Consider the following 25,564-nt stretch of genomic DNA (forward strand, 5'->3'; position numbering starts at 1 on the left):
CCTTTTTCAATGGATTTTATTTCCTTCAGGGTGGAAGAAAGGTTAACACCACAAGAAAGGCAAAGATAAAAAGTAAATAATAAAAAAACAAAACTTTATAACTGTACAACATTGTTTCACAGTAGGTAATGCGGGATCAGCTAAAGAGCTGCATTTTAATACAACAATAAATAACTTAATTTATACAGCTGCAGGCACTATTTGTATATCTAGTAAATGATTCCCCAACACAGCATATAGATGAATAATCTCTGTAAGATAGCCCTGTGTCATGACATGATATTAACATGGTAACAGGACACTGAAGAAAAAAAAGACACCATTGTTGAAATAATGTATTTTCAGGAAACAGGAAAGCCTATCTCTAGATCTCCCATAGTCTCGTATTTCACAAAAGGATATGGTTTCGTTAAAATCCCCTCCTAAAAATCTCTTACTAAAATCTCCTCCTTCTAAAATACTAACCAAAAAGAATTCATGAATAAAGCAAGGAAAAGATAGATTATTAATGTTCAGACAATTTCATCTATCTATAGATCTACATTTAAACTAAAGCTCATGCAATCAAAAGCCTATTATGACTAACATTGTGACCTTCTGTAGCTGCTGTTTAGTCACCAGATCTAAATAACTGCTTAATGAGCCTCTTTGTCATGCATATAGGTCTTTACTCTGGGGAAAACCTGGAGCCTATGAAACTCGGGTGCCAGAATGGAACTAACCATTGACCTGGGAGGCAAAACCTTTGTGAATTGAGGGTTTATAATGTTTGGGTTCAATCATTGTCTCCCCTGGGAGGAGACATTAACCTTGGAGCATCCTGAGCATCCTGAGCTCATGCACAAGTTTTCATGGACCTTGCAATCAGGCCAGAGACCAGCTCTGAAATGGTTGTGTGTGTGTGCACGGGTGTGTCCCCCTTCTATCATGTTATCAGATGTAGTATCCAACTCTCTACTTCTTTCTACTTTCTACTTATATATATATATATATATATATATATATATATATATATATATATATATATATATATGACAGTTTGTTTCAAGAAAACAATAGTGGCTACTTTGCGGCAGATTTGCTGATAAGATTCGCTTCATTGGCAGGTCAGAAGAGCGCATCAATGCTGTCAAAAGGGGCCTCTGCTCAGGACTTGATCTCGATGACTTTGATGAAAGGCAGGGACTTGTTGGTGGGACTGGTAGGCGTGAGGGGTTTGCTGAAAGGAAATATAGAGGACATGAGGAACAAGTGGAATGGTATAGAAATGGAAGTGTAAGTGTAGATTTGGTTCTTTAATGTGATCTCTGCATTCTGAAATTGAATTGAAACTAACTGTAAAGGGTTCCACAAGGGAGAAAATAAATCTTCTCTCTCTTTGTCTCTCTTCTCTCTCTCTCAATATTCTTTTGGTCACATTTAGATTTTACTTTGCACTGTGTCTGAACTTGTGCCTGTTTGCCTTGCTCCCCTGTGCAGTTGCCAGGCAACAAAATAAAATGGCTGCCCGAGTAAGATAGCTGCCTCTGTTTGTAGTTAAAAACAGTTAGTTCCCAGGTCTCTTGTCTCTCTCACATCAGTTATTGACACTTATCACCAAGGCGTGATAGCTTGGCCACCCAACCATAATTCCTTGTATACACAAGTATACTTGGCCTTTAAACCTGATTTACATTTGACTGATTTACATGTAAGATGTCCCTGTTGTGTTGTGTCCCTGTGTTTTGGTATGCTGTTTTAACTGTAGGCTACCTATAGACCACCTGCGGACTTTGCAGAGATGTTTGCTGCTGCGGCTTCTGGTCTCCCAGCAAGAAGTCCATCTGATCGTGCATCTCACGGTTCTGTAATAAAGACATAAGAAGAGGGGAGATATGAGGAAAAGATTGCAAACACATAATAGCTATCATTATGTATGGATGCACACACACACACTGACACACACACACACACACACACACACACACACACACACAGACACACACACACACACACACTGACACACACACACACACACACACACACACACACAGACACACACACACAGACACACACACACACACACACACACACAGACACACACACACACACACACACACACACACACACACACACACACACACACACACACACACACATACAAAGCGGAGAGCTGAACAGACCTCTGCCTCCAGGAAGGCCACTTTCTCCTCCAGGTCTCTAATGTGACGATCTCTCTCCTGGATCACAGTCCTGGAGTTTTGCAGCTGGAAACACAGACACATCATACCAGTTACATTACAACATCCATATACAATTAAAACACACACACACGTTTGTATGCCCATACTCAGATACATACGGATGCAAGCAATCACACAAACAAAATGGGCACACATATACACAAACAACTGCATAGAGACCACATGGAACCAGCACAGACTGCCTAATGGAAATGTACAGTATAAAGCCCCCCCTGCAGATGTCATGATAATTGGCCACAAGGGAGAAACGAGAGGAGTTTTTTTTTTAATCATTTATTCATGTGTGGCTTTACACCACTCATCTCTGCTCTGCTCTGTGACACACCCCCTCACAAGCCAGCAAGTCCCCCAGCACGCCACAACTGCACTCTCTGTCTCTCTCACTCTCTCTCACACACACACACACACACACACTCTCTCTCTCTCTCTCTCTCCATCCTTCTGTCACACATGCTTTCAACTTTCTCACTCTCTCTCTCTTTCTCTCTCTCTCTCACACACACACATACACACACACAAATACTGTACACACACAAATACAATGACAAAGCTCTTGCTTTGTATTATATTTTACTGAAATAAGTTTTGCTACATTTAACTACACAGTGTAAAAAAATTGTGACATACTATATAGTTATCATAAACACATTTTGTCCTGAGGTGCGATTTTGTGTGTATGTCTGTTTGTGAGGGTCTGTGTGTAGTGTGTGTGTGTGTGTGTGTGTGTGTATAGTGTGTGTGTCTATCTATGTGCATTAACATATGTATATTCTAACCTGTTCAATCATGTGTCTGACTTTCCTCTGTTGGCTCTTGAGCATGTCGTCTAGATGGTGGAGTTTCTCTTTGAGCACGGCCAGTTCCTTCTCCAGCTGCTCCGACCTGACAAAGAACAACATGTGTCCGTTACCTTGGTAACCACACCCCCTTCCTGTCACAACGCCGTGCATGATCCGCTGCTTTGATGGAGCCATTTAAAGGATTTTAAAAATTAATTAATATTACACTGTTTTTCTCTGGAATAAACAACATAAACAGAACATAGCATGCAATGGAAGGTGTGCATCAATAAAGTGGATTTGGGACATGATACAGTGGATAGCATTACTGGCTTTTCTTGCTCTGTAGGAATGGAATGATGGCTTTGGAACTAGAATTAATCTCTTATTGAGCTATCATCGATAACAGAGTAGGATGCCAGAGCAGCATCACTGTGCACCACCACTAAAATGGAAAAAAGTATATATATATATATATATATATATATATAAACAAATTATCCATCCAAGTGAGTGTATCCATGGTGACAGGACGCTCACCTCTGCTGCTCCTTCTGTCCCCCTTCCTTCTGCATTTTCAGCTCCTTCAGCTCAGCCTCTCTGGCGGCCATCTTGTCGCACAGGGCGCTGCTCTCCTCCTCCATGGCTCCCAGCAGCTTCTGCAGCTCCTGCACCTGTTGTCCGCGGGTCTCGGCCTCGGCCTTGGCCTCTTGCTCCTGCTCGGCCTGCTCCTCTGCACGCTGGCGCCATGTCTCGATGCTCGCCTGCAGGGGGCACCAACACATACATATTGCAGTGAAAAAGGGCTCACAAGCTGAAAGACCAGACAGTGGTGTAGGTCTTTGTGTTTGTAAACAGTCATTTGTGTGTGTGTGTGTGTGTGTGTGTGAGCAGCTCTACAAGTCTTCTACCATGTTAATGATTCTTTAATGTTACCGGAGAATGTGCCACTTTATAGAACTCTTATTTTGTTTATATTTTTAAATTCAATAACTATACGTCACTCATGAAATTCATATATATTTGGGCTCATTTTAGACATGAACATTGTCCATTACAGCCTCCATTACATGTGGTTTTTCCAGTGAGAATTAGGAACAGACTCTGGACAGCCCTGGAACACTAAAGGCAGCTTTGACCTGACATAGCCTACTTATGAGGTCACTCACATTTTTCACATTCTCATGGACTCAACCACAGACCATTGCATGGGCAGAATTTCATTGTTAAAAACGTCTATGTTTGACTATGAAACATAACAGTGAAAAGAGAATATGAAAAAGACAGTGGAGAGTGAATAAGCGAAAGCAGCTCGTAGATGGATGATTGTGTGAAAAAAGGAAAGCATGAATTAAAGATTAAAGTTAATTCAGGAGAGGATTCAAAGCAGAAGCCTGCCATTATAATTATATTGTTATTATTCTATATCTTTATTATATATATATATATATTATACAGTGGAATGTTAAGTAAACATAACAACAGGTAAATAGGAACACCAAGTCATTAAAAACAAAGACAATATAAGACAGGCATTATGGGCTGGTGTCCTGTATATGGATAAAGCTTAGTTGTATAGACTGATTAATCCATGTTCCTAAATGTGCACTAAGGCCATTTTGATCAAATACACTTTTTTGACCAATAAAACAAAATCCCTGCGCACTCTGTGTTTTTGGATCCCAGGTGCTGGTGATACACAGGAATATCAGATTGTCACCACACATTGGTATATTATGTAATGGTATTATGAATTGTTTATTCAGAGAGAACCACGCATTTCTGGTATATTATGTAATGGTAATATTATGAATTGTTTATTTAGAGAGAACCACACATTTCGCTGCAAGCTTCTTCAGGTTGGCTCTCTGACTTCGCATGACGGCCACAGGTGAAATAAGCAATTATATTGTTACATGACCTCAATCTTGTTCAATTTTTTTTTCCGTTGTTCACTCTAAATAAACAATTCATAATGTTACACCAGTGTGCGATGATGATCTTTACTTTTCAATACTTTTTGTCCAATTCAGCAAAAGTAAAGGAAGGCAGGAGGAGGGCCACAGTAAGACGGAGGTGAAAGCAGAACGTTAGTGTTTAGTGGGTCTGACCTGCAGTATGTCCTTCTCTTCTTGGTGTCGTTTCTCGGACTCCTGCAGCTTAGCGTACAGGCGCCGCGTCACCTCCCTCAGCCTCACACACTCATCTTCCTCATTCTCTTCCTCCTGAGACACACACACACACACACACACACACACACACACACACACACACAGAGAGAGAAGAGAAAAGAATGGCAAATAAATGGATTTACTTTATAATATATTGCCATGGGAAGATTCTGCCTTTCTTTTGCAATATTAACATGTATTTCAATAGCCATGGCAATTATCTATTATAGCATAGACCTAAACTGTCCAGACTGGTTAACAACCTACACACAGTCAGTGTGAGAGATGTTGCTGAGACAAATGAGCCATCGTGTCTTGGCCTCTTGTTTACTTCTGTATCCTGGCAACCACAAGCTTGGAACGCCCATTTGTCTCCCTCTTGTGACGGTCGTCTGACCGTAAACTCAGCGTTAGAGAGTGAAAGGGGCTTTAGAGAGTGAGACAGGGCAACATAGCACTCTTCAGAGCCACAGAGGTGAGGCTTTTCACAGTGTGGGGCCACATAAGTCTGAGTGGACTTGGATTCAGAATGTAATAACTTCTTTAGTTGACATGCAAAGATGGGCATACTGTGTGGGATTCTGCCCCGATTTTAGAAACAACGAAATTTTTTTAACAAACTTTAGAATTGGCCGAATTCCCATCCAATTTCACAACGCGTGATTATAACACAATTATATATTTTTTAAAAAATCAACATTCCAGCTTCGGGTTGGATTTTTGACATGAGTCGGAATGTTTTGTCGGCTGTCTTGCAGCGTAAGCAGATTTGGACCCTCAGTGTGTGAGCATGGCAATTGTGACCGACTGAAACTCTTCATAAGCTGGGCAAAGAGTCTGCCCAGAGTTGAATATCTCATGCGTTTGTAATGGAGAGGAAGGTGTTACTGTAAAAGCTTCCGTCTCTCCCAGAGAGAGCAGAGCAGGGGTGAGGTCATGGGCACGCTCTTAATGGCTGCCGAGTCTACTGTTACACACACACACACACACACACACACACACACACACAAACACAGATTAGCCACTGATGGAGCCCATTGACCTCACTGTTACTCAGCAGAAATGGGAAATAATATACTAAGAGCCTGTGTGAACCATGGCAATTATTCTGCCATTTCACAGTGCATTAAGTTTGTGTGTGTGTGTGTTTGTGTGTGTCTGCCAGTATTTGTGTGTAAACACACCTCCTTTTTCAGCAGGCAACCTGCCTGGACAAGATATAATCTGTGATGTCCACAAAATGCAGTTTCAGTACTTAGTGGCATGTAAAGTTGTATCTGGTTTAAAGGTGCCATGTGTAAGAATTGAGGTAAAAATATCCAAAAAATGAGCTACACGCATCAAAAGAATGGCAGGAAATAAGGGTGATGATGTCATTAAAAAAATGACAAGGTATAGTGCTGAAGAGATATCAACCTGAATTAGCATGCTAAATTACTAGCCACAGCCCGACAAGTGTCATAATACCAACCTCGGCCATGGGAGGCAGTATGCGGGTAACATTACCGCCAGCCAAACTGTAATACACGTGTCTCGGTTGTTACTCTAGGGTAGACAAACACACTTTCTGGAGGTATACTGCCCCATCTTTTATGGAATGTGGAGTATGAATTGATTTTTTGGCAGACATTACACATGGCACCTTTAAAGCTCAGTTTTGTTTTCACAAATCATGTCTTGGCCAAAACCATTATGCTAGAAAGACATGAAATCTTATTGGGAAAAATAAGATGCAGTTTCTGCAGCCTGTACTTTCCAAACATCTAAAGTAATCTGCTAAATTAATACATGTAAACTTAAATGCAGTTTCAGGCATTTGAGTAAGTGAACGATTAATTGACTTTGAGTGACTAGACTTACCCTGGTCAGAGGTGGATCGACAACATTGCCATTGATGATCACTGATTGGATGCTGGCCAAATTAACTTTGAAGCCATTGGTTGGAAACTGATGGAATAGGAAGATGAGATATAGAGTCATATAGAGATCTTATGATGAAGATGATGAATTAAACAACCAAACACACTGCACACGACAGAAGACATAACTTATTTAATCACCTCGTTGTTATTATTGTTGTTATGTCTGGCTGCCATTTGCTCCCGAAGGCTTTTCAAACAGTACCGGACCTATGGGGTGGTTGGACAAAGTTACATATATGCATACATTAATACACATATAATATACTGTACATATATACACACACAGTATACCCAGACACACAATAAACACACTCACACACACACACACACACACACACACACACACACACACACACACACACACACACACAAACACACACACTTGTCTGGGGTTGATTCTTTGCACAGGCACAGACACAGACAGTTTAAATTCACATAAACATTCCAATTCAGCCTGACCTCTTGTATCTGAGACACCTCGTCTGTCAGCATCTTGACACTTTGTCGTTGTTTCTTCTCTTTTTCTGATGGCTTCTCCAAGTAGACCTTCAATTCAGACAGAACAGAATTTAGCAATACATAATCTATTTAACACATAGCAGTTGTATACAACATCTATTCACACATAGCAGGAACACACACACACACACACACACACACACACACACCCACATACAAACACAACCACCAAAAATATACCCATCGGACACTCCCAATCACATATGCAATCATAAGCACACACACTCTTTAGATACACAATCATGATTCACCCTCTTTAGACACACACTGGGAACACAGAGGACTTTCTAGCTACCTTGATGACCTCAGTCTGTTCTAGTGGCGGTGGCAGTGGCAGTGGCTCAGGCTTCTGCTGCTGTCTCTCAGAGGAAGGCTGCTAGAGTGGAGGAAAGGAGAGCAGAGTGGAGGAGCCCTTGAGAAAGGGCACTGAACACTAATTTGATCATCACTGGCAAAGATAATCTCATTTCAGACGACATCAGCCCGAGATCCGGTTGGCCCGGAGACGCGTTCCATAGCGCTACCCCTCCCCTCATATCCAAAAGGGAGAATCCAATTTCACGCCATTTCAATCGCACAAAGTGACAAAGTAAGCTACAAAAACATATTTTGAAAAAAGGAATACATTAATTATGCTGGGAGTCTGATCCCGTACACTCTTAAAACGAATGTGTTGAAAAAAACACAACTTGCGTTTTCAATCCATATCTGTGTCCAGATAGGGACAACACAGTTTGTGTTGTTTCCATTTTATATTTGTTACACAATATGTGTTGAAATAACACAACTTGCATTGTTTTTTAACACATGTCTGTATCCAGATAGGGACAATTTGTTTTAAGAGTGTACAAAGAACCATATGAATCTTATAGCAATTTGGGACAAAATATGATAGTAATATAGGAATTCTATACCAATCTTATAGTATTTTGGGAGATACTACAGAAGTACTTTCAGACAGGTATTACAGAACATCACAAGTATACACTACTATAGAACTACTATAGAAATCTTAAGTATTACTATAGTTCTTTTTCATACATACTTTTGAATGGTTCCAGTTGGTGTCCTGAAGAGTGAATGTCAGCCGCCCACACCTCTCCTGAAGGAAGACACAAATGAAGGAGGGATGAGAAGAAACTCACGAAAGTACGGTGACAGGAGGGAGGGGTTTTAAAACCACGGAGGAAGGTGCTCTATATCACACACACACACACACACACACACACACACACACACTCAAGGGTCTTGGAAGCAGGTGCTCTATATCTTTACCTTTGGACATATCACACAGTATGATCACAAGATGTCTTTCCCTTAAAAATGGCAAGTCATTGGAAACACTTGGGGAATGACCTCACATATTCGCTAGCAGACTATACACTCATTCATAACTTATTGACACAGCAATTCACAGGAATAGCCCACAATTCAGATGCCTAAACACCCACATGCTGTGTGTCAACACACTCAACAAATCAAACACACTTCACACTTTTGCCGTAGTGTGTCCACCTCATGACATCAGCTAGTTTCCTCCATCAGAGATCTGCAATGCCACTACAACTTAATACTGAATGTACTTGTGCAATCCTATTCCGTTTTTAATGTAGTGCATTACGTTACAAGCATTGAGAATAGCCGGATGGCTGAAACGTCTCTTGCTCTATTAAAACCAGTTGCTCCTTTTTTGTAAGACTTTGTCTAGTCTTTTTGTCAGAGTGCGAACCACTTACAGCTTCATCAGTGCATTACGTTAGGACATGTCTGGTATAATGTATTTAAAGTATAAAGTATATAAAGTATTGCAATCCTATTCCATTTTTAATGTAGTGCATCAGGTTTTAGTGCATTACGTTAGGAAATATCAGGTATAAAGTATTTAAAGTAAAGCGACTAGTGGTGTACATTGGGTTATGTCATCCTTCATTATATCATGTTGGCTTATGTTATTCTTCCTTCTTGCATGCACGATGGCCATGCGTGTAAAATGCCACCGTGAATGGTGAATTTGCATTTTGGCTTATGCAACGGTGTTGATTTAAAAGCTTCATGTTGACGTGACTGATCATTTGTCAAACATATTTGGTGACAGGCCTCCAAATATTCCCTTTTAGACAGCGCCCCCACCCTTGTCAAGGGAAGAATAATAGTTAAACTTGCCACGGTTTGTTCTCAGGTAGGCTAAACAAAAGCCAAACTCAAATGGTTAAGGGTGAAAGGCATGTTTGAATGGGGAGGATGAAACACTTTCTTCTCAGGAAAAGCCTAATAGCCAAAAGTTATGTAACTCTGTTGACATTGCAGAACACGTCCTTACAGTATCAGATCAAACTGACAATGAATGCTTCACAGGCATGCATTATGCTGTGTGTGTTTAAGTGATTGGCTTCATGCATTATGCTGTGTATGTTTAAGTATGTGATGCTTGGCTTTGCAGATTTTGCGCCTCCACCCACTCTTTTAGCACCTGGTCAATATCTTGTCTTGTCAAAGGACAAATATATACAATAAAGACAAAGTATTATGAAACTGTCTTGCACTACGTCTCAAAAGAGAGATATAAACTCTTTTGATCCCGTGAGGGAAATTTGGTTTCTGCATTTATCCCAATCTGTGAATTAGTGAAACACACAGTGAGGTGAAGCACACACTAATCCTGGCGCAGTGAGCTGCCTGCAACAACAGCGGCGCTCGGGGAGCAGTGAAGGGGTTAGGTGCCTTGCTCAAGGGCACTTCAGCCGTGCCTACTGATCGGGGTTCGAACCGGCAACCCTCCGGTTACAAGTCCAAAGCGCTAACCAGTAGGCCACAGCCTGCCTTGCAGGTAACTTTCTGCTGATAGGTTTATCCAATGGGTCCATTTGAAATTAAATCCATGCAACTGAATGTTCCTGAAACACAGAGAGGAAGATGTGTCCTAAATTAATGTGGGTGTATAATGCAACGAATGTAGCCTAATGACACATAAAAGAATCTCCCTCAGGCTAAGCTTAAGGAGCCCGTACTGCTTTTGTTGTTTGTGCATGTGTGTATATGTGCATGTGAGTGTGTGTGTGTGTGTGTGTGTGTGTGAGACATGTAACTCTTACCCATTATGTTCTTTTAAAAAAAAATAAAAAAATACACATGAATTAAATAAAGCACAAATCAAAAGAAAGAACAGGACAGGATTCTCCCGTCAGTGTTATAGAGTGTGTTCAGGACAACGAATAAGAAGCACACTGAACAAGTACACTCTTGCTTCCAAACCTCTAAGTAGCAGGTCTGAACAGTAGCACATAAATGAGAAACTGCTGCTTTGTACTGTATTTGTCCCTGGCACAGTCTTGATGTCCTTTGAACGTCCTCATTTTAGGCAACATTTGCATAACACATCTGAGTCCTTCTCAGCATTGCCCGGCTTTCACTGGATTCTTCAAATGCACATGCAATCAAATGTGTGTGAGTGCACCTGGACATAATGTACAATACAAGAGTGCACACACACACACACACACACACACACACACACACACACACATTTGCCTGCCAGGTGCAGTACAGGTGTTCCCTCTTCAGAGCTTTAGCAGTGTCTCCCTTTTCCTGTTCTGGGCACCTTTTAGTTGACAGGTTGGCCATTTTAAACCCTAAATCACACACACACATCCATACAATCACCCGTGTTGCGTGTGAGCAGAGTTCTGGTGCTGTTTTGAGAAAAGGGACTAATACATTCCTGCTGTTATATGTCACCACATAAAAGAGATGGCAAAGTCTCAATGCAAATCAGGCATTCCATTCCTAACCTCAGTACATGGCTGACGACAACGTTGTGCAAACACTCCCCCAGATCACACAACACACACTCCAACAACTGAATAATGAATAAATGCTATGATGAATGCAAATCAACTTCAGTTACACAACTTCCAAGGAATGTTGCCACAGAAGTAAATATTCTAAGGAATACAATTGAATTTCAGTTACAGGACTGACAAGGAATGTTGCCGCAGAGAATATTTTGGTAAGAAAGAAATGGAAGCAAATGGCACATCATGCTCCATCACAGTTTTGAAACCTTCTCCATACCTACCAAACATCAAAATATGGAATACAAGATCAAGTGATTTTTTTGTAAATCTAACAAATTGGGGTAAATTGGGGGCAGCCGTGGCCTACTGGTTAGCGCTTCGGACTTGTAACCGGAGGGTTGCCGGTTCGAACCCTGACCAGTAGGCGCGGCTGTAGTGCCCTTGAGCGACCTTACCCCTCACTGCTCCCCGAGCGCCGCTGTTGTTGCAGGCAGCTCACTGCGCCGGGATTAGTGTGTGCTGAGTGTGTTTCACTAATTTACAGATTGGGATAAATGCAGAGACCAAATTTCCCTCATGGGCTCAAAAGAGTATTTATACTTACTTATACTTATGCAAGAGCAGTCTTTTGACTGCAGGACAGCAGAGACCCCTACCCTGGGCCCTGTCACATGATATTAGCTGAGACCGATGCTATCCTCTGCATTCTGAACCTGGATGATCATAGAAGACTGTGATATGGTGACCCTCTGCCTTATATAATAAGGCAAATGTATATAATAAGGCCCTATGTCTCTTTACCTGTAAACATAACGGACTGGTAGACGTCGAAACATGGCAAATATGAGTCTGTAGGACTATACATGGCGTCGTTCTCAAACACAGCCAGACAAGGTATATATGGGCATGGGGCATGGAGACCCAGGGAGAAGGACAAATCCCTGGCCATCTAAAGGAAACTGTACGGAAGGAACTGAGTCACACTTCTGCCTGGCACTGCATGAGTGGGCTGGGGGGTGGGGTGGGTCGGGTGCGGTGATGTGGGGTTGAGTGGAGAGCATACCTCCAGGAGAGCATTTTAGATGGGTGTCTACTCCCTGTAGCTTCTGGCAGGGGATTATGTTATGTTACGGTTATGTTTCAGCGATTTGCTATTTCCTCTTGCTATCTTGTGTAATGCTTAATGGTCAGCTGGCTGGGTAGGGAACGTTGAGGTTTCCCCTCATATGTCAGCAGACACACCCGAAGGGAAGAACTGTGCAGCACCTGGCAGAGGGAAGAGTGGGCTGTCTGGGCAGGTATACTGTCGTTGCCTGAGCAGGTTTACTGCAATCATGGTGGAGGTGAGACAGGTAGGCAACAGAACAGAACACATAAGAACACCCACACACTCTCTCTCACATACACATACATATATATGGGGGGGGGGCATATACAGTTGTTCCATATACAATAACTGGGTGACTAACCAAGAAGACTCACAGGCAGAGGGAAGAGTGCTCTGTCTGAGCAGGTTTTACAACCACAAGATGCAGCTATAGCATGCTGGGGCAAAACGTAGCAGTGGGGAGTTAGAGGTGCGTCAGTAGCCCTGCAAGGCTGAGCTGACCCTTTCATCCTCTTCCAGCGAATCACAGTGGAGCTGTACGCCCACTGAGGCGAGGCGGGAATGGGGCAGAAACCCGGGAACGGCAATAAAAGCTTCAATGAAGAGCCTACAGCAGCACAGTAAGGAACGGCTGTGTGCAGGCTTGTCCAAATGATTACATAATCGCCTGATCACAACTAGTTGATCGGAGATGGAAATTAGCACCAGCCCACAGCCGAGCGCTGGTATGATATGAACGTGGCTGGTAGATTTCAGACACGAGATACACAATGATCTACTATTGAGTGGCTGGTGAATTTGACCATTTATTTGAAAGTGGCTGATTTCTAAAACTCTAGCCGTGCGTGCTCCCTGTAAGTAATGACTCAGGTGAAGTTCAGGATGTGAGTGTCCATGACTCACCTATATAGGGGCCTGGGAGAGGCATGCCTTACAAGGACAGGAGAGACCAGCCCGCGTGAAGGTGTAAAGATCAACCCGCATGGGCAAGAAGACGCGATTAAGAGACCATGGGAGTGTCTGGGAAGAATGTTGTTCTTTCGGTGTGGTATTTTTTGTTATGATAGGCTCGCATGTGTCACTGTTTGTCCATGACAAAAACACCAGACACTGTTATCCTCAACAGCAGACATAGCAGACTCTTGAGCAAATATCTCTAATATAGGGGTATATAGTTACAAAGCCAACAATTGTGTATGCTTGTCATGTGTGCGCAATGTGATCTATATCAGGCATGTTTGTGTACATAAGTATGTGTGTATGTACCGGTTTGTATGTGTGTGTGTGTGTGTGTGTGTGTGAGTGTGTGTGTGTGTATTTGTATGTGTGCACTTGTGTGTGTATTTACTGTTCGTGTGCATGTGTGTTTGACTGTGCATGTTTGTTTGTACAGGAGGTAAGTGTGTGTGTGTGTGTGTGTGTGTGTGTGTGTGTGTCTGCGTATATTGTCAGTATTGTCTCGCCCTTCTGTGCCGTGACAGAGGTGGGGGAATGAGGTCAGAGTCTGAGATTCGGTCGAGACTTGAGGACCCGGCTGTGGAATGCAGACTAATGCTTTTCAGCAGATATAAGAGCCAAATCCAATGCCTTTCACATCTGTTCTGGGCAGACATGACGCTGACACAGAGAATCCATTCAAGCCACATGTCTTAATCAAACTCCCTTCAGACACCATTGTTCCTAACCTATGATGATGTTATGTTAAATGCCGTATCGCGTTTGAACATATCACAGACACACATGCATACATACATATACAAAGCACAGACGCACGCATGCATGCAAAGCACACACACACACACACACACACACACACACACACTCTACACACACAGTACTTTGAAGAACAACGCTATAGCCACGCCTTGCCTTGCCATTTGAACACACAGTGTTCTTTTCCTCAAAACACACACACACATGCAAACACACCCCTTCAACACCCATTACCCCCTCCTTAGCCTGTCACTCACAAGCTCAACCCATATAATAAAGACTGATTATGTATATCTCAGGGAGATGGCGCATGACCCAGACTTCCTACCAAATAGAATGGATCAAACGGTTGGGCTAATAAAGGATTAATATCATTCTCACAAGTTTTGAACAAACACATGGTGGATACATATGAAAATATAGCTTCAAGATACGACTTAGATAAAAAACACTTCTTCAAATATCTACAGGTCAGAAGTTATGTTAAGGAAAACTTAGCGGAGCAAACAGAAAATGATTTAGTACAATATTTAATTAAGAATAGGAATACAGGTAAGGGAAATCTTTCAAGAATATACAAAATACTCCAAAAACTCATCTTGGTAAAGGTTGAAGTTAAAGAAAAATGGAAAAAAGAGTTGAAAATTGATATCACAATGGAAAACTGGACAGAGTCACTAAAAGGAAATACTGCAATAACACAATCAAAATATTGGAATGAATTTGCGTGGAAATTACAACAGAGATTTTTTATTACACCTGACAAATGCGGGAAATCTCAGCCGTTAGGGACTAGTTGTTGGAGAAGCTGTGGAGAGCAAAACGCAAATTATAGCCATATTTTTTTCTTATGCCCAGTACTAAAAACATTCTGGAAGGAATTTGATAAAGCGATAAAATATATTTTTGAGTTGCGACAGACCTTAACATTAGAAAACCTTTTAGGTATAAGCCTGTCCAAGAAAATAGAACCTAAATATCATTTTTTTTTAATATAGTACGTATATCTGCAATAAAACAACTAACAAGGGGATGGAAACAAGAAAAAGCCCCAGATTTGTGTAGGTGGCATAGCACAATAGAAAACATCGTGGATATGGAAAGACTTACTTTTAGAGTTAGGAACCAACTTAGTAAATAGAATAAGTTATAACCAGAAAAAATACTATACATAAAATAATGATATGCACACATCGGTCAACAGCACAGATAATTCCACACAGGACCAAAGACATATGTAGGCTTAAACACCCCCCTATAAATGGCCAAAAACGCGCCTATAAATATCTAAAAACAAGTACAATAGCACATAGAATAAAATAGTGTTATGTAGGCTCAAATACCACTCCCCTACTTTCCCTCCCCCCCTCTTTTCTGTGTGTCATGTTTTGTTTTGTATGGAGTAATTTTTTTTTTTTGTATAAGTTTTCTATCATGTTTTTTTTTTTTTTTTTTCTTCTATCATTTTTTTTTTTTTTTTTTGTCATGTCTTTTCTTATTTCTTTTTTTATATGTATAAAATAACAAAAAACAAAAATTGCAATGTAACATGTGAAATAAGTGAAGTGGGTACCTTACATGGATGTAGATAAATAATTGCAATAAAGTATATATATAAAAAAAAAAGCTCAACCCAAAGTCATTAAGGGCCATCAGAGCCAGAAATGGATGTCATAACGCGTATTGTGGTAAGAGCAGGATGGGAGCGCTACGTTCTGACATGTTAATGTGCAGCTCCATCACAGGGAACGCTGGCAAGCGTTTCAGTACATTCCTTCACTGAACACAGTCATTAACAAGCCCACGCCATGATGCTTCTCTCCTCTCTTCACTCTGTCATTTGTATCATGATTCATTCTAATTAATTAATTGTGCAAAAGTATTTTTGTGTGAGTAAATAACATACCTAAAGCATACTATGTTTCGCCCTCTGGCGGCATTTAGTCTCGATTGTGTATTGCATATTATGCATATACTTTATACATACATAATGCACTGTATGCTGTTTTATTTGAATATTATTGACAGTTAACAAGTAGGATACTCTCTGTTTGCGAAAATGTTCAGAACTCAATGTGGATTATGTAATCCATTAACTGACCTAAATCACACACAGTGGCTGATAAAACATTGCTCAAAAACAAAGAGCCAATGTGCCCTTATCAAGAGCACATTGATTTAATTGCTATTGTAAATAATATTTACAATATGATCTAATGATCTAAGATGATATTTACTAACTAAGTAACAGTGGCTAAGGAGCTGGGCTAGTAGGCAGTGGCTAAGGAGCTGTAACAGTGGCTAAGGAGCTGGGCTAGTAGGCAGTGGCTAAGGAGCTGTAACAGTGCCGCTAAGGCTAAGGAGCTGGGCTAGTAGGCAGTGGGAGCCTGAAAAGTTGTGGGTTGCACCGCACTTGGAGTTTGAGGAGAATGGCCCTTGTAATATAATTGTAAGTCGCTTGGATAAAATGCTAGATTAATACATGTAAATGTAAACTGTGGGTTTTCCCAAACTAGCCCAAACTGCCAATTAGACATAAATTTGAATGACCTATGTAATCTAAACCTTTAATAGGAAGTTCACCATTGTCTGAGATAAACCTTCTACCTAACCGGTTTAATTTATTAACAACTGCATTTCGTTGTCTACTGTATTTCGTTGTTGTACTTGCACAATGACAATAAAGTTGAATCTAATTTAATCTAATCTAACTGGTAATCCAATATATACTTAGTGCTTCAGTGGAAGTGTTGCATAATGATCTCCTCAATCACTCACCTTTGATGATAAGAATCTTGATGCAGTTCATAATTCACATTCCTAATTAACAGTTCAACTGAAGAAGGCGCAGTATTTTGCCAGAAATACAAAAGGACGTGGCATCTGTGGCAGCATATGTTTGTTTAGAAAAACAAATGTTACATAACCCAACGAGGACGTTGGTGGATGGAGGAATGACTGATATCTCTGGAGGTCTGTTGCATGAACTGTTCTTCTCACATGGGTTTGATATTTAGGAACGATGCTCAAAAATATTTGTTATGTGTTATGCATTACTATATTGACTTGATGGATGCCATCACAATGCCAGATGTTTCACATATCTAATTGTAAGAGTAAACAAGGGATTGTGTGTGTGTGTGTGTGTGTGCCTGCAGGGAAGACGAGATTCAATGCAACAAATTCACATTTGTAGGTAAAAAAAAATCTGCCACATGCAACACAGCAACACATTAGGGACCTGACAAAAATACTGAGATGGCAATTTCACTACTACGCTCACCACCACCATGTTATACGTCCTAATCTGAAGAAATATTATTACATTACATTCAGCAGACACTGTTGTCCAAAGTGACTAACATATGTCAAATTTTACAAGGGACTACTGTACATTGTCCCAAGAGCAACTTGGGGTTAAGTGCCTTGCTCAAGGGCACAGTGGTGGAAGCCGGGAATTGAACCCACAACTCTCAGGCTACTGCACACTAGCCCAGCTCCTTAACCACTACACTACACTACCCCCACCCCATTATCTTTCCATACTCAATAAGATTAATTTGTGCTTCACATTATGAAAGCATTTCATCTTTGGATTTGCAACCATGCCAAGACACAGCGTGATCTGATGAGCTGATGTCCAATAAGTAATATCCTGTCTCATCCATGTCATCATGCACTCTGTCACAACAGCTCGATGGTGTTTCATGCCCCCAACATCGTCTTCCAGGCAGTGCTGCCACCGCTGACTTAAAGGCACCTAACCCTAAACCTAACCCATGCCCAACCCTAGTGCCTTCCAGGCAGCGCTGCCTTGAAGACAACATTGGGGGTGATGGACAACAACAACAACAACACATTGCATTGTCGTTCATATAGCGCTTTATCAAGGCACCCAAAATGCTTTACAGTGAAAGGGGAACCTCAACTGAACGCACACACTAGTTTGAGTTGGAGAGTGAAAGAATACACACACACACACGCACACACACACACACACGCACACACACACACACACACACACACACACACACACATACATGCCCACTATACACCATCTTGGGATAGAGAGTGAGAGTGAAGGGTGAATCTACATTACGGACACATACTGCTCAGTTTCAGGAACTGACAGGGATATCGCATGAGGTCACTGTCAGAAGCTGTGACCTCAGGTCAGCGGCCCACTCATGCTTTGGAGCAAAGAAATGACATCACTTAGCTAAAACAACTCTCAGCCTGAATCATCCTTTCACCGCATCACTTCCCTATTTAGCCATTCTCTCATTTTATTGGACACCTCATCTAGCCATTAATGAGGGTATATAGTATCCAAGAACAAAACATAGGGGGAAACTCTTTTACCATATCAGATCCTTCACTGCCTATGACAATGGATAATATACATTGAGACATAGCGATACATATCTCAGGAGCACATGATCACAAGATGTTCATTTTAAAGCAAATCACAGTAAGGAAAGAGATATATGGGATGATGGCATCTGGAATCCATGTGTCAATCAAATCCTAAGCGTATCCAGGCTCTGCACCATTTCATATAACCTTGACGACGAGAGACTGAAATACTAGGACTTTATGCTCCTTTGAGATGAATCTAGAGATTAATTATAGAGAACTCATTTCTAATGAGTTTTAATAGCTTCTAAAGTGGGGCAGAGATCAAATTCAGCAACCCTGTGAGGGAGATAACCGCCAAGTCATTTGCTGGTACGTACTGTCACAAGAACTGTGAAACATTTCAGAAGGTCGGAAAAAGACCCTACAACACACAATGCCGAATTAAATGACCATCATGAAGTAACAAACACTAGTTGTTTGTTTTAGAGAAGATCGAACATTCCTCTCATATGTCCCCTGACACATTATGAAACACATAACCAATCATCTGGGAACACAGAAGCTTTAAGTAGTCTGAAACTAAAACAGTAGTCTCAAAACACTCTTAGGTGTAGCTTTAAGTATAGTCTGAAACTAAAACACTCTTACTTGTAGCTTTAAGTAGTCTGAAACTAAAACACTCTTACCTGTAGCTCAGGATTCACTTGACAGGCTTTTCAGTTGCACAGCAACAGGACTGAAACAAAGCTTCACAACCGTAGACACAGGCACAGGAATCCCCTAATCGCTTTCTCTCTACTGCTCTCTCTGTCTATCTGTTTCACTCCAACACACACGCACACACACACACACACACACACACACACAGGAATGTGTGTTGAGGTTGAGCTCACTGGTGTGTGTGTGTGTGTGTTTGTGAGTCAGAGAGGGAGGGGACGGGCGTGACACCCCAGCCTGAACACACCCTCCTCCCTCTGAGGCCCAGCGGTGCCCCCTGCAGGTGACTTGCAGATCCATCGCCTTACAGGGCTGTATTTGGAGTAAACGGAATGTTACTTGGGGTTTTAAGCCCCCAATGTCGTCTTCCAGGTAGCGCTGCATGGAAGGCACTAGGGTTAGGGTTAGGGTTAAAGTTAGGGTTAAGTACCTTGAAGTCGACAGTGGAGGCTTAAAACACCAAGAATTTCCCCTTGGGGATCAATAAAGTATCTATCTATCTATCTATCTATCTATCTATCTATCTATATATCTAAACACTGTCGAGCAAACAGAATAGCATGAATCTGCTGATCGTGTGTTTGAGAGGGAACATGCAAACAATGACAGTTTACATTCACATAGGGAACTGTGAAGCTGTGTCAAAATGTCCACCCATCCTGACAACAAACGTTTTAAGCACTCAATACAACTTTGTTGCACCACTGTCAATGAAACTGAAAGTGGTCCAATACATAAATGAAACCAGTCATGCCATAAAGCATTATATTATTGAAATGACCATCATTGATATGCATCATTTCATTCAAATAGTATGACTGTAGTGCCAGCTATTCTTGAGAAGCCAGCACCCTGGTTCACCGCTAAGCTTTCTGTGAAAACAAGCTGACGCAACTCTTGTGGCTAGGTTGGGGCCGTGGTGAGGATGTTTATTTATTTGTATTTTGTAATATTATTTGGCTGATACTTTAATCCAAAGTGATCTACAGATGCAAGGCCAGACTCCAGACTGGAGCCACTCAGGGTTAAGTGCCTTAATTGCTCATGGGCACAATACAGGCATCTGGGAATCAAAGTCACAACTTCTCAGGCTACTGCACGCACACCCTGCTTCTTATCCTCTCACCGCCCTGATGACACACACACACACACACACACACACACACACACACACACACACATACACACACACACACACGCACATACATACAAACCGGTACATACACACATACTTATGTACACAAAAATGCCTGATATAGATCACATTGCGCACACATGACAAGCATACACAATTGTTGGTATTGTAACTATCGGTATATACCCCTTTATTACAGATATTTCCTCAAGTGTCTGCTATGTTGTGTTGATAACAGTGTCTGGTACTAGGCCTACTAGGAGTAGTGTGCACACACACACACACAGATTACTGGGTACACACACTATGGGTGCATACACACGCTGCTTCTTAGCCACTATCCTCTCACCGCCCTGATGACACACACACACACACACACACACACACACACACACACACACACACACACACACACACACACACACTAGGAGTGCATGCATACGCTGCTTCTTAGCCACTATCCTCTCACTGCCCTGATGATGGTGGAAGATCAATAGGAGAGGTCAGGACAGAGGAGGAGAAATCATTAAGGGGTCAGGTTCACTCTCTCCACAAAGCCCCTCTGTGCCTGCAAGGGCCGGCCGGACGAGGAGCCCAAACATGAGACAGGGCCAGTCAGTCTTCTCTCTCTTTCTCTCTCTCTCTCTCTCTCTCTCTCTCTCTCTCTCTCTCTCTCTCTCTCTCTCTCCCTCTCTCTCTCTCTCTCTCTCTCTCTCTCTCTCTCTCTCTCTCTGGGTGGCATTGTGTTCAGCTGCAGGAATTCTAGTGTTGTGTACAGCAGGAGAACCTTTCTTCAAAGGCTGAGTGGGCTTTCGCTGTACAAACAAAATGCACTCTTAGCAGAGTGGAAAGATTGTTGTGTCTTTCATTCATTATGTCTTTCTTTCTTTCTTTCTTTCTTTCTTTCTTTCTTTCTTCCTAGCTTTCTAAATTCCTTCAGCTCTTGTTAGTGCTGGGTCTGGCAGTGAGTCTGTGTGGTATGTGTGTTGGGTTCACACGTGAATCCTCCTTTAGTGCTCCTGCATTATTAAATGACAGCATTCACAAAGTGTCAGATTCTAGGATTGGGTTTCACCGGAGTAGACAAAAGCATGTGGTCTAGATTTTGAAGGGTTAGTGTGCGTGAGTGTGTGTGTGTGCACTGTATTGATACAGGACCCAGCCTTGTGTGTATAGGGGTCTTCATGACTCAGGTTAGTATACATTGTTTTGGAGCAAAACACCTAACCACATCCCCTGAAAACAGCAACATCCCTTGCACGCAATTACACAAAAGACACACACACCCAGCAGACACACACACAAAACACACACACACACACACACACACACACACACACACACAGACACACACACACATGTCAAAGTAGCTGTAAATTGTGATATGAAAACACCAGAGGATGAATTCCAGAGCTTGCAGACGCAGATGCTTATGGGCTGGAATGACATAAACACGTCTGTATAGAAATACACAGCACAGTTAAGATAGCACATTTCATAACAAGTCCGTATAGAAAAGAAGAAGGGTTTAGCTCTTTCTCCAGTTACACAGCATATTACAGTAAGATAGCACATTTCATAACAAGTCTGTATAGTAAAGAAGAATTGGGTTTAGCTCTCTGCAATTACACAGCATAGTTAACACATTTCATAACAATTACACCAGCTACAAACATATACAGTATATAAGTATAAATATACTCTTTTGATCCTGTGAGGGAAATTTGGTCTCTGCATTTATCCCAATCCGTGAATTAGTGAAACACACTCAGCACACAGTGAGGTGAAGCACACACTAATCCCGGCGCAGTGAGCTGCCTGCAACAACAGCGGCGCAGTGAGGGGTTAGGTGCCTTGCTCAAGGCACTTCAGCCGTGCCTACTGGTCGGGGTTCGAACCAGCAACCCTCCGGTAACAAGTCCGAAGCGCTAACCAGTAGGCCACGGCATGTTGCATGGATAGGTGAAAGCGTGGGTATGTGCTTGTGTAGGGCTACATAATGTACACGACGCACGAGAACACACACACACACACACACACACACACACACACACGCAGGTACAGTCAACCATTCATACAAAGTGCCAATGAATCACACACCTCAGTCTAGTCTCACACTCCTGTGCTATTTCTCAGGCCAGTTAAAATGTTCCACTCAAATTAGTCAATAAACTATGACCTCTCTACGACCTCTCTACTTCATCTCATGTCTAATCCCCACAGAGCCAAAGAGACACTGATACCACACACACAGTGACCCACTAAGCTAACAAAGACCCGGTGAGATCATTCGGATCAAAAAGCAAACTTCAACATTCATCATCATCACTGTCTGCAGCACAATGGGACAATGTCCCATTATCGCATACATACACAGACTTGCAGAGGATGTTACATGGTGGTATTTTAGGATTACCTTCTTCACCAAGTGTATGGTGTGTTACATAAGCGCTGAGGGATCCCAACCCAACTGCTGGGAGAGACAACAACTCCCAAGGAAGAGATGCTATTGGGTTAAGAGGCTGTTTGTGTTCAAGACACAACTAATGCCCTTCCATACCCTTAATTATCATGTGTGCACACACAACTATTACTCCCCTCTCCCACACACACAAACACACACACACAGGCAAGCACACTCACAGAGACTAACACTTTTGTTTAGATTCATCTCAGACAGGCAAATCTGCTATTTTTTTTATTTTTAAAGCATAAAAATGAAATGATAAAAATAGCTATTAAACAAAAAGATGAACATCTCAAGAGTATTTGTCCTGGCATGCATTGTGAGTATTCCCCTAACTATATGTATCCAAATGTCTGGTCATGTAGCCTATCTTATACAGTTAAGCAATCTCACATACACACAAATGAAAGGACATATATTCATGATGTAACATAATCTGAGTAGGCTACCCAGAAGTTCGCATCAAGATGTAACATGGTACAATATTTACAAGAGTAAATTGGTGTGTTTGGCTCAGGGTCATGGTGCAACGGACCCTAGGGTGAAATTACTCCGAACCATCGATTTAAGTGCTAACTGGCCCACATAAAGTATTTCGTAAATTTAATTTATTCCATAAACATGTTGCCGCTATTCCCAGATAGTTAGAACAGTCATTACATTAATAGTCATGTGCTGGTGTTTCTAGGCTATTTTCCTTCAGGTATGCAGAATGCTGCTGTCCTGACTTGTTAAAGACCATACCGGACGGACAGGACGGAATCTCTACAGCTCTTGGTCAGCGTTCCCCTGTAGTGACTGTATATGAGTTTATGATGTACTGTAGCCTACTCTTATCTTGTCTGGATACCTTGATATCCTTCCATGGGTCATAATTAAGATAAGTCTCGCTGAAAGCGTCTAGACTGAACTGTGATAATGCACATAAACTAGGCCTATATGGTAGCAGTAGCCTATAGGACATGCTAGATAGTTTATAATGCACATAAACTACCATAGGACATACTAATTAGTCTAAAATGTGTTTATTTACCCCTTGTGTGGCGGTTAATGACGATAAATAATGTAGTCAATAAACAACTTTCATCCATAATGTCGTTGTATTAACTACCAGAACTTGATAAACAGGTAGACAAATAGATGAATAGATACTTTCACCAAGTGAAATTTAGACTGAATGATTACTTGTATCAGGGGTTTCAGATGTCTCGAAGAATGTCACCCTTATAAAACACTTTTTGTATTCCATAAAAAAGTTCGACTGAGCGCAGCATTTGAATAGCAACTTCTGAATCTCTTTAACGCAAATGTTGCGGTCTCCAAAAATAGCTGACGTAACAGAAGAGAACACACATGGTTTTCTCAAGACACTTCAATAACACCAATTGTCAATGAATAACAGACTTCACTGATCTCGACATATGTAGGCTACAATGTAGCTTAATGAACACGTACCACCACTTCGCCCCCCTTTGCTGTCCCGTCATCATGAGAAAAGTAGTCATTCATCGCAACTCCGTTGGTCAAGGTCTTCAAATTCTATAGTAGCCTAGTCCTTAATGTGTATTGTGTATTCCGTAAAAAGATTAAATTTCTTCCACATGCATGTCAGAGAAACTGACGACGCCACAAAATCCAGCCAGGACTGGTCTTTTCCTAGGTCTAACTGGCGTTAGCGTTATGTCCATGCGCACACCTGTACGCTAGGGTCAATTATTCACGAGACACCCACAGATACCATAAGTCACTGGAGGACAGCCCAGTAATGAGAGCGATTACTCCACTCACTGGTGGTGAAGATCTTATATATTATGGACTATATGCTGTGGGCACTATGAAAAGTATTGCAAAGGAAGGTATTGTGAAAAGTGCTTTCCCACTCGCGAAAACTCTCTCACTCTCTCTCTCTCTCTCTCTCTCTCTGTCTGGCTGTGTGTGTCTGTGTGTTATAGTTAGCTCATTATAGCTAAGACCTATTTGAGAGTAGTGATACTTTTATGCCCATCATGGGTTAGCAGCACGAAATGCATATGATGTTGATGTTGAGAGTTGAGGGCAGAGAAACCAGACACTCCATACAAAACTGACCAGATCTAACCAATGACTTTGAGCAGGATCGGAGTCAGGAAAAATATTACAGTAATTAGGAATAATATTTAATATAATGACATATGATTTATAATATAATATGATATAATATATGATATGATATGATACGATACGATACGATACGAGACATAATAATATAATATAATATAAGATAATATAATATAATATAATATAATATAATGTAATATCTCTTGTCACAAGTGTGCAGGTTTATTTAGTGGGCTGTTCATGTTCATACACATGCTATTCTTGAATAACGATTTTGCGGTTTGCCATCACAAATGGGTGCAGGAGCTTGGCAGCGCACAATGCCTGGCAGGTAAAACTGTTGACCTCAGTTTTGTTCTGGCTGTTTCTGAGGGGCCGCGGATCTCACATTTCGACATTTACTAGCATCAGTATGTCATGCCAAATGCCACTGGCTAAAGCATTTAGAGTTGCTGTAACAAGGTGACTGAATGTGAGGGTGAAATGTCACAAATAGGCAAAGGCACAATACCATGAACACAATGTACTGCTGGGACACAA

General features: G+C 41.5%; 1 protein-coding gene across 3 annotated transcripts; it reads right to left on the bottom strand.

Annotated features, from left to right (window-relative positions):
- On the bottom strand, positions 1-24,593 carry tuft1b (tuftelin 1b). 3 transcript variants are annotated; one of them, XM_048229612.1, is made up of 12 exons: positions 24,383-24,593; positions 8,680-8,736; positions 7,930-8,007; positions 7,575-7,661; positions 7,254-7,322; positions 7,054-7,140; positions 5,134-5,247; positions 3,563-3,786; positions 3,020-3,125; positions 2,163-2,246; positions 1,764-1,844; positions 1-1,219 (listed from the first exon to the last, which is right to left on the bottom strand). In XM_048229612.1, the coding sequence occupies exons 1-12, from the start codon at positions 24,434-24,436 to the stop codon at positions 1,130-1,132; spliced, it is 1,131 nt and encodes a 376-aa protein (XP_048085569.1). In that variant the 5' UTR covers positions 24,437-24,593; the 3' UTR covers positions 1-1,129. The 3 variants fall into 3 exon arrangements, with proteins under 3 accessions (XP_048085569.1, XP_048085568.1, XP_048085570.1); XM_048229611.1 differs by having other exon boundaries at positions 7,930-8,010; XM_048229613.1 differs by having other exon boundaries at positions 1,753-1,844; positions 7,930-8,010; positions 24,383-24,590.
- Positions 24,594-25,564: the final 971 nt, after the last annotated feature.

Source organism: Alosa alosa, chromosome 20, assembly GCF_017589495.1.
Source record: "Alosa alosa isolate M-15738 ecotype Scorff River chromosome 20, AALO_Geno_1.1, whole genome shotgun sequence".
Lineage (NCBI taxonomy): Eukaryota > Metazoa > Chordata > Actinopteri > Clupeiformes > Clupeidae > Alosa > Alosa alosa.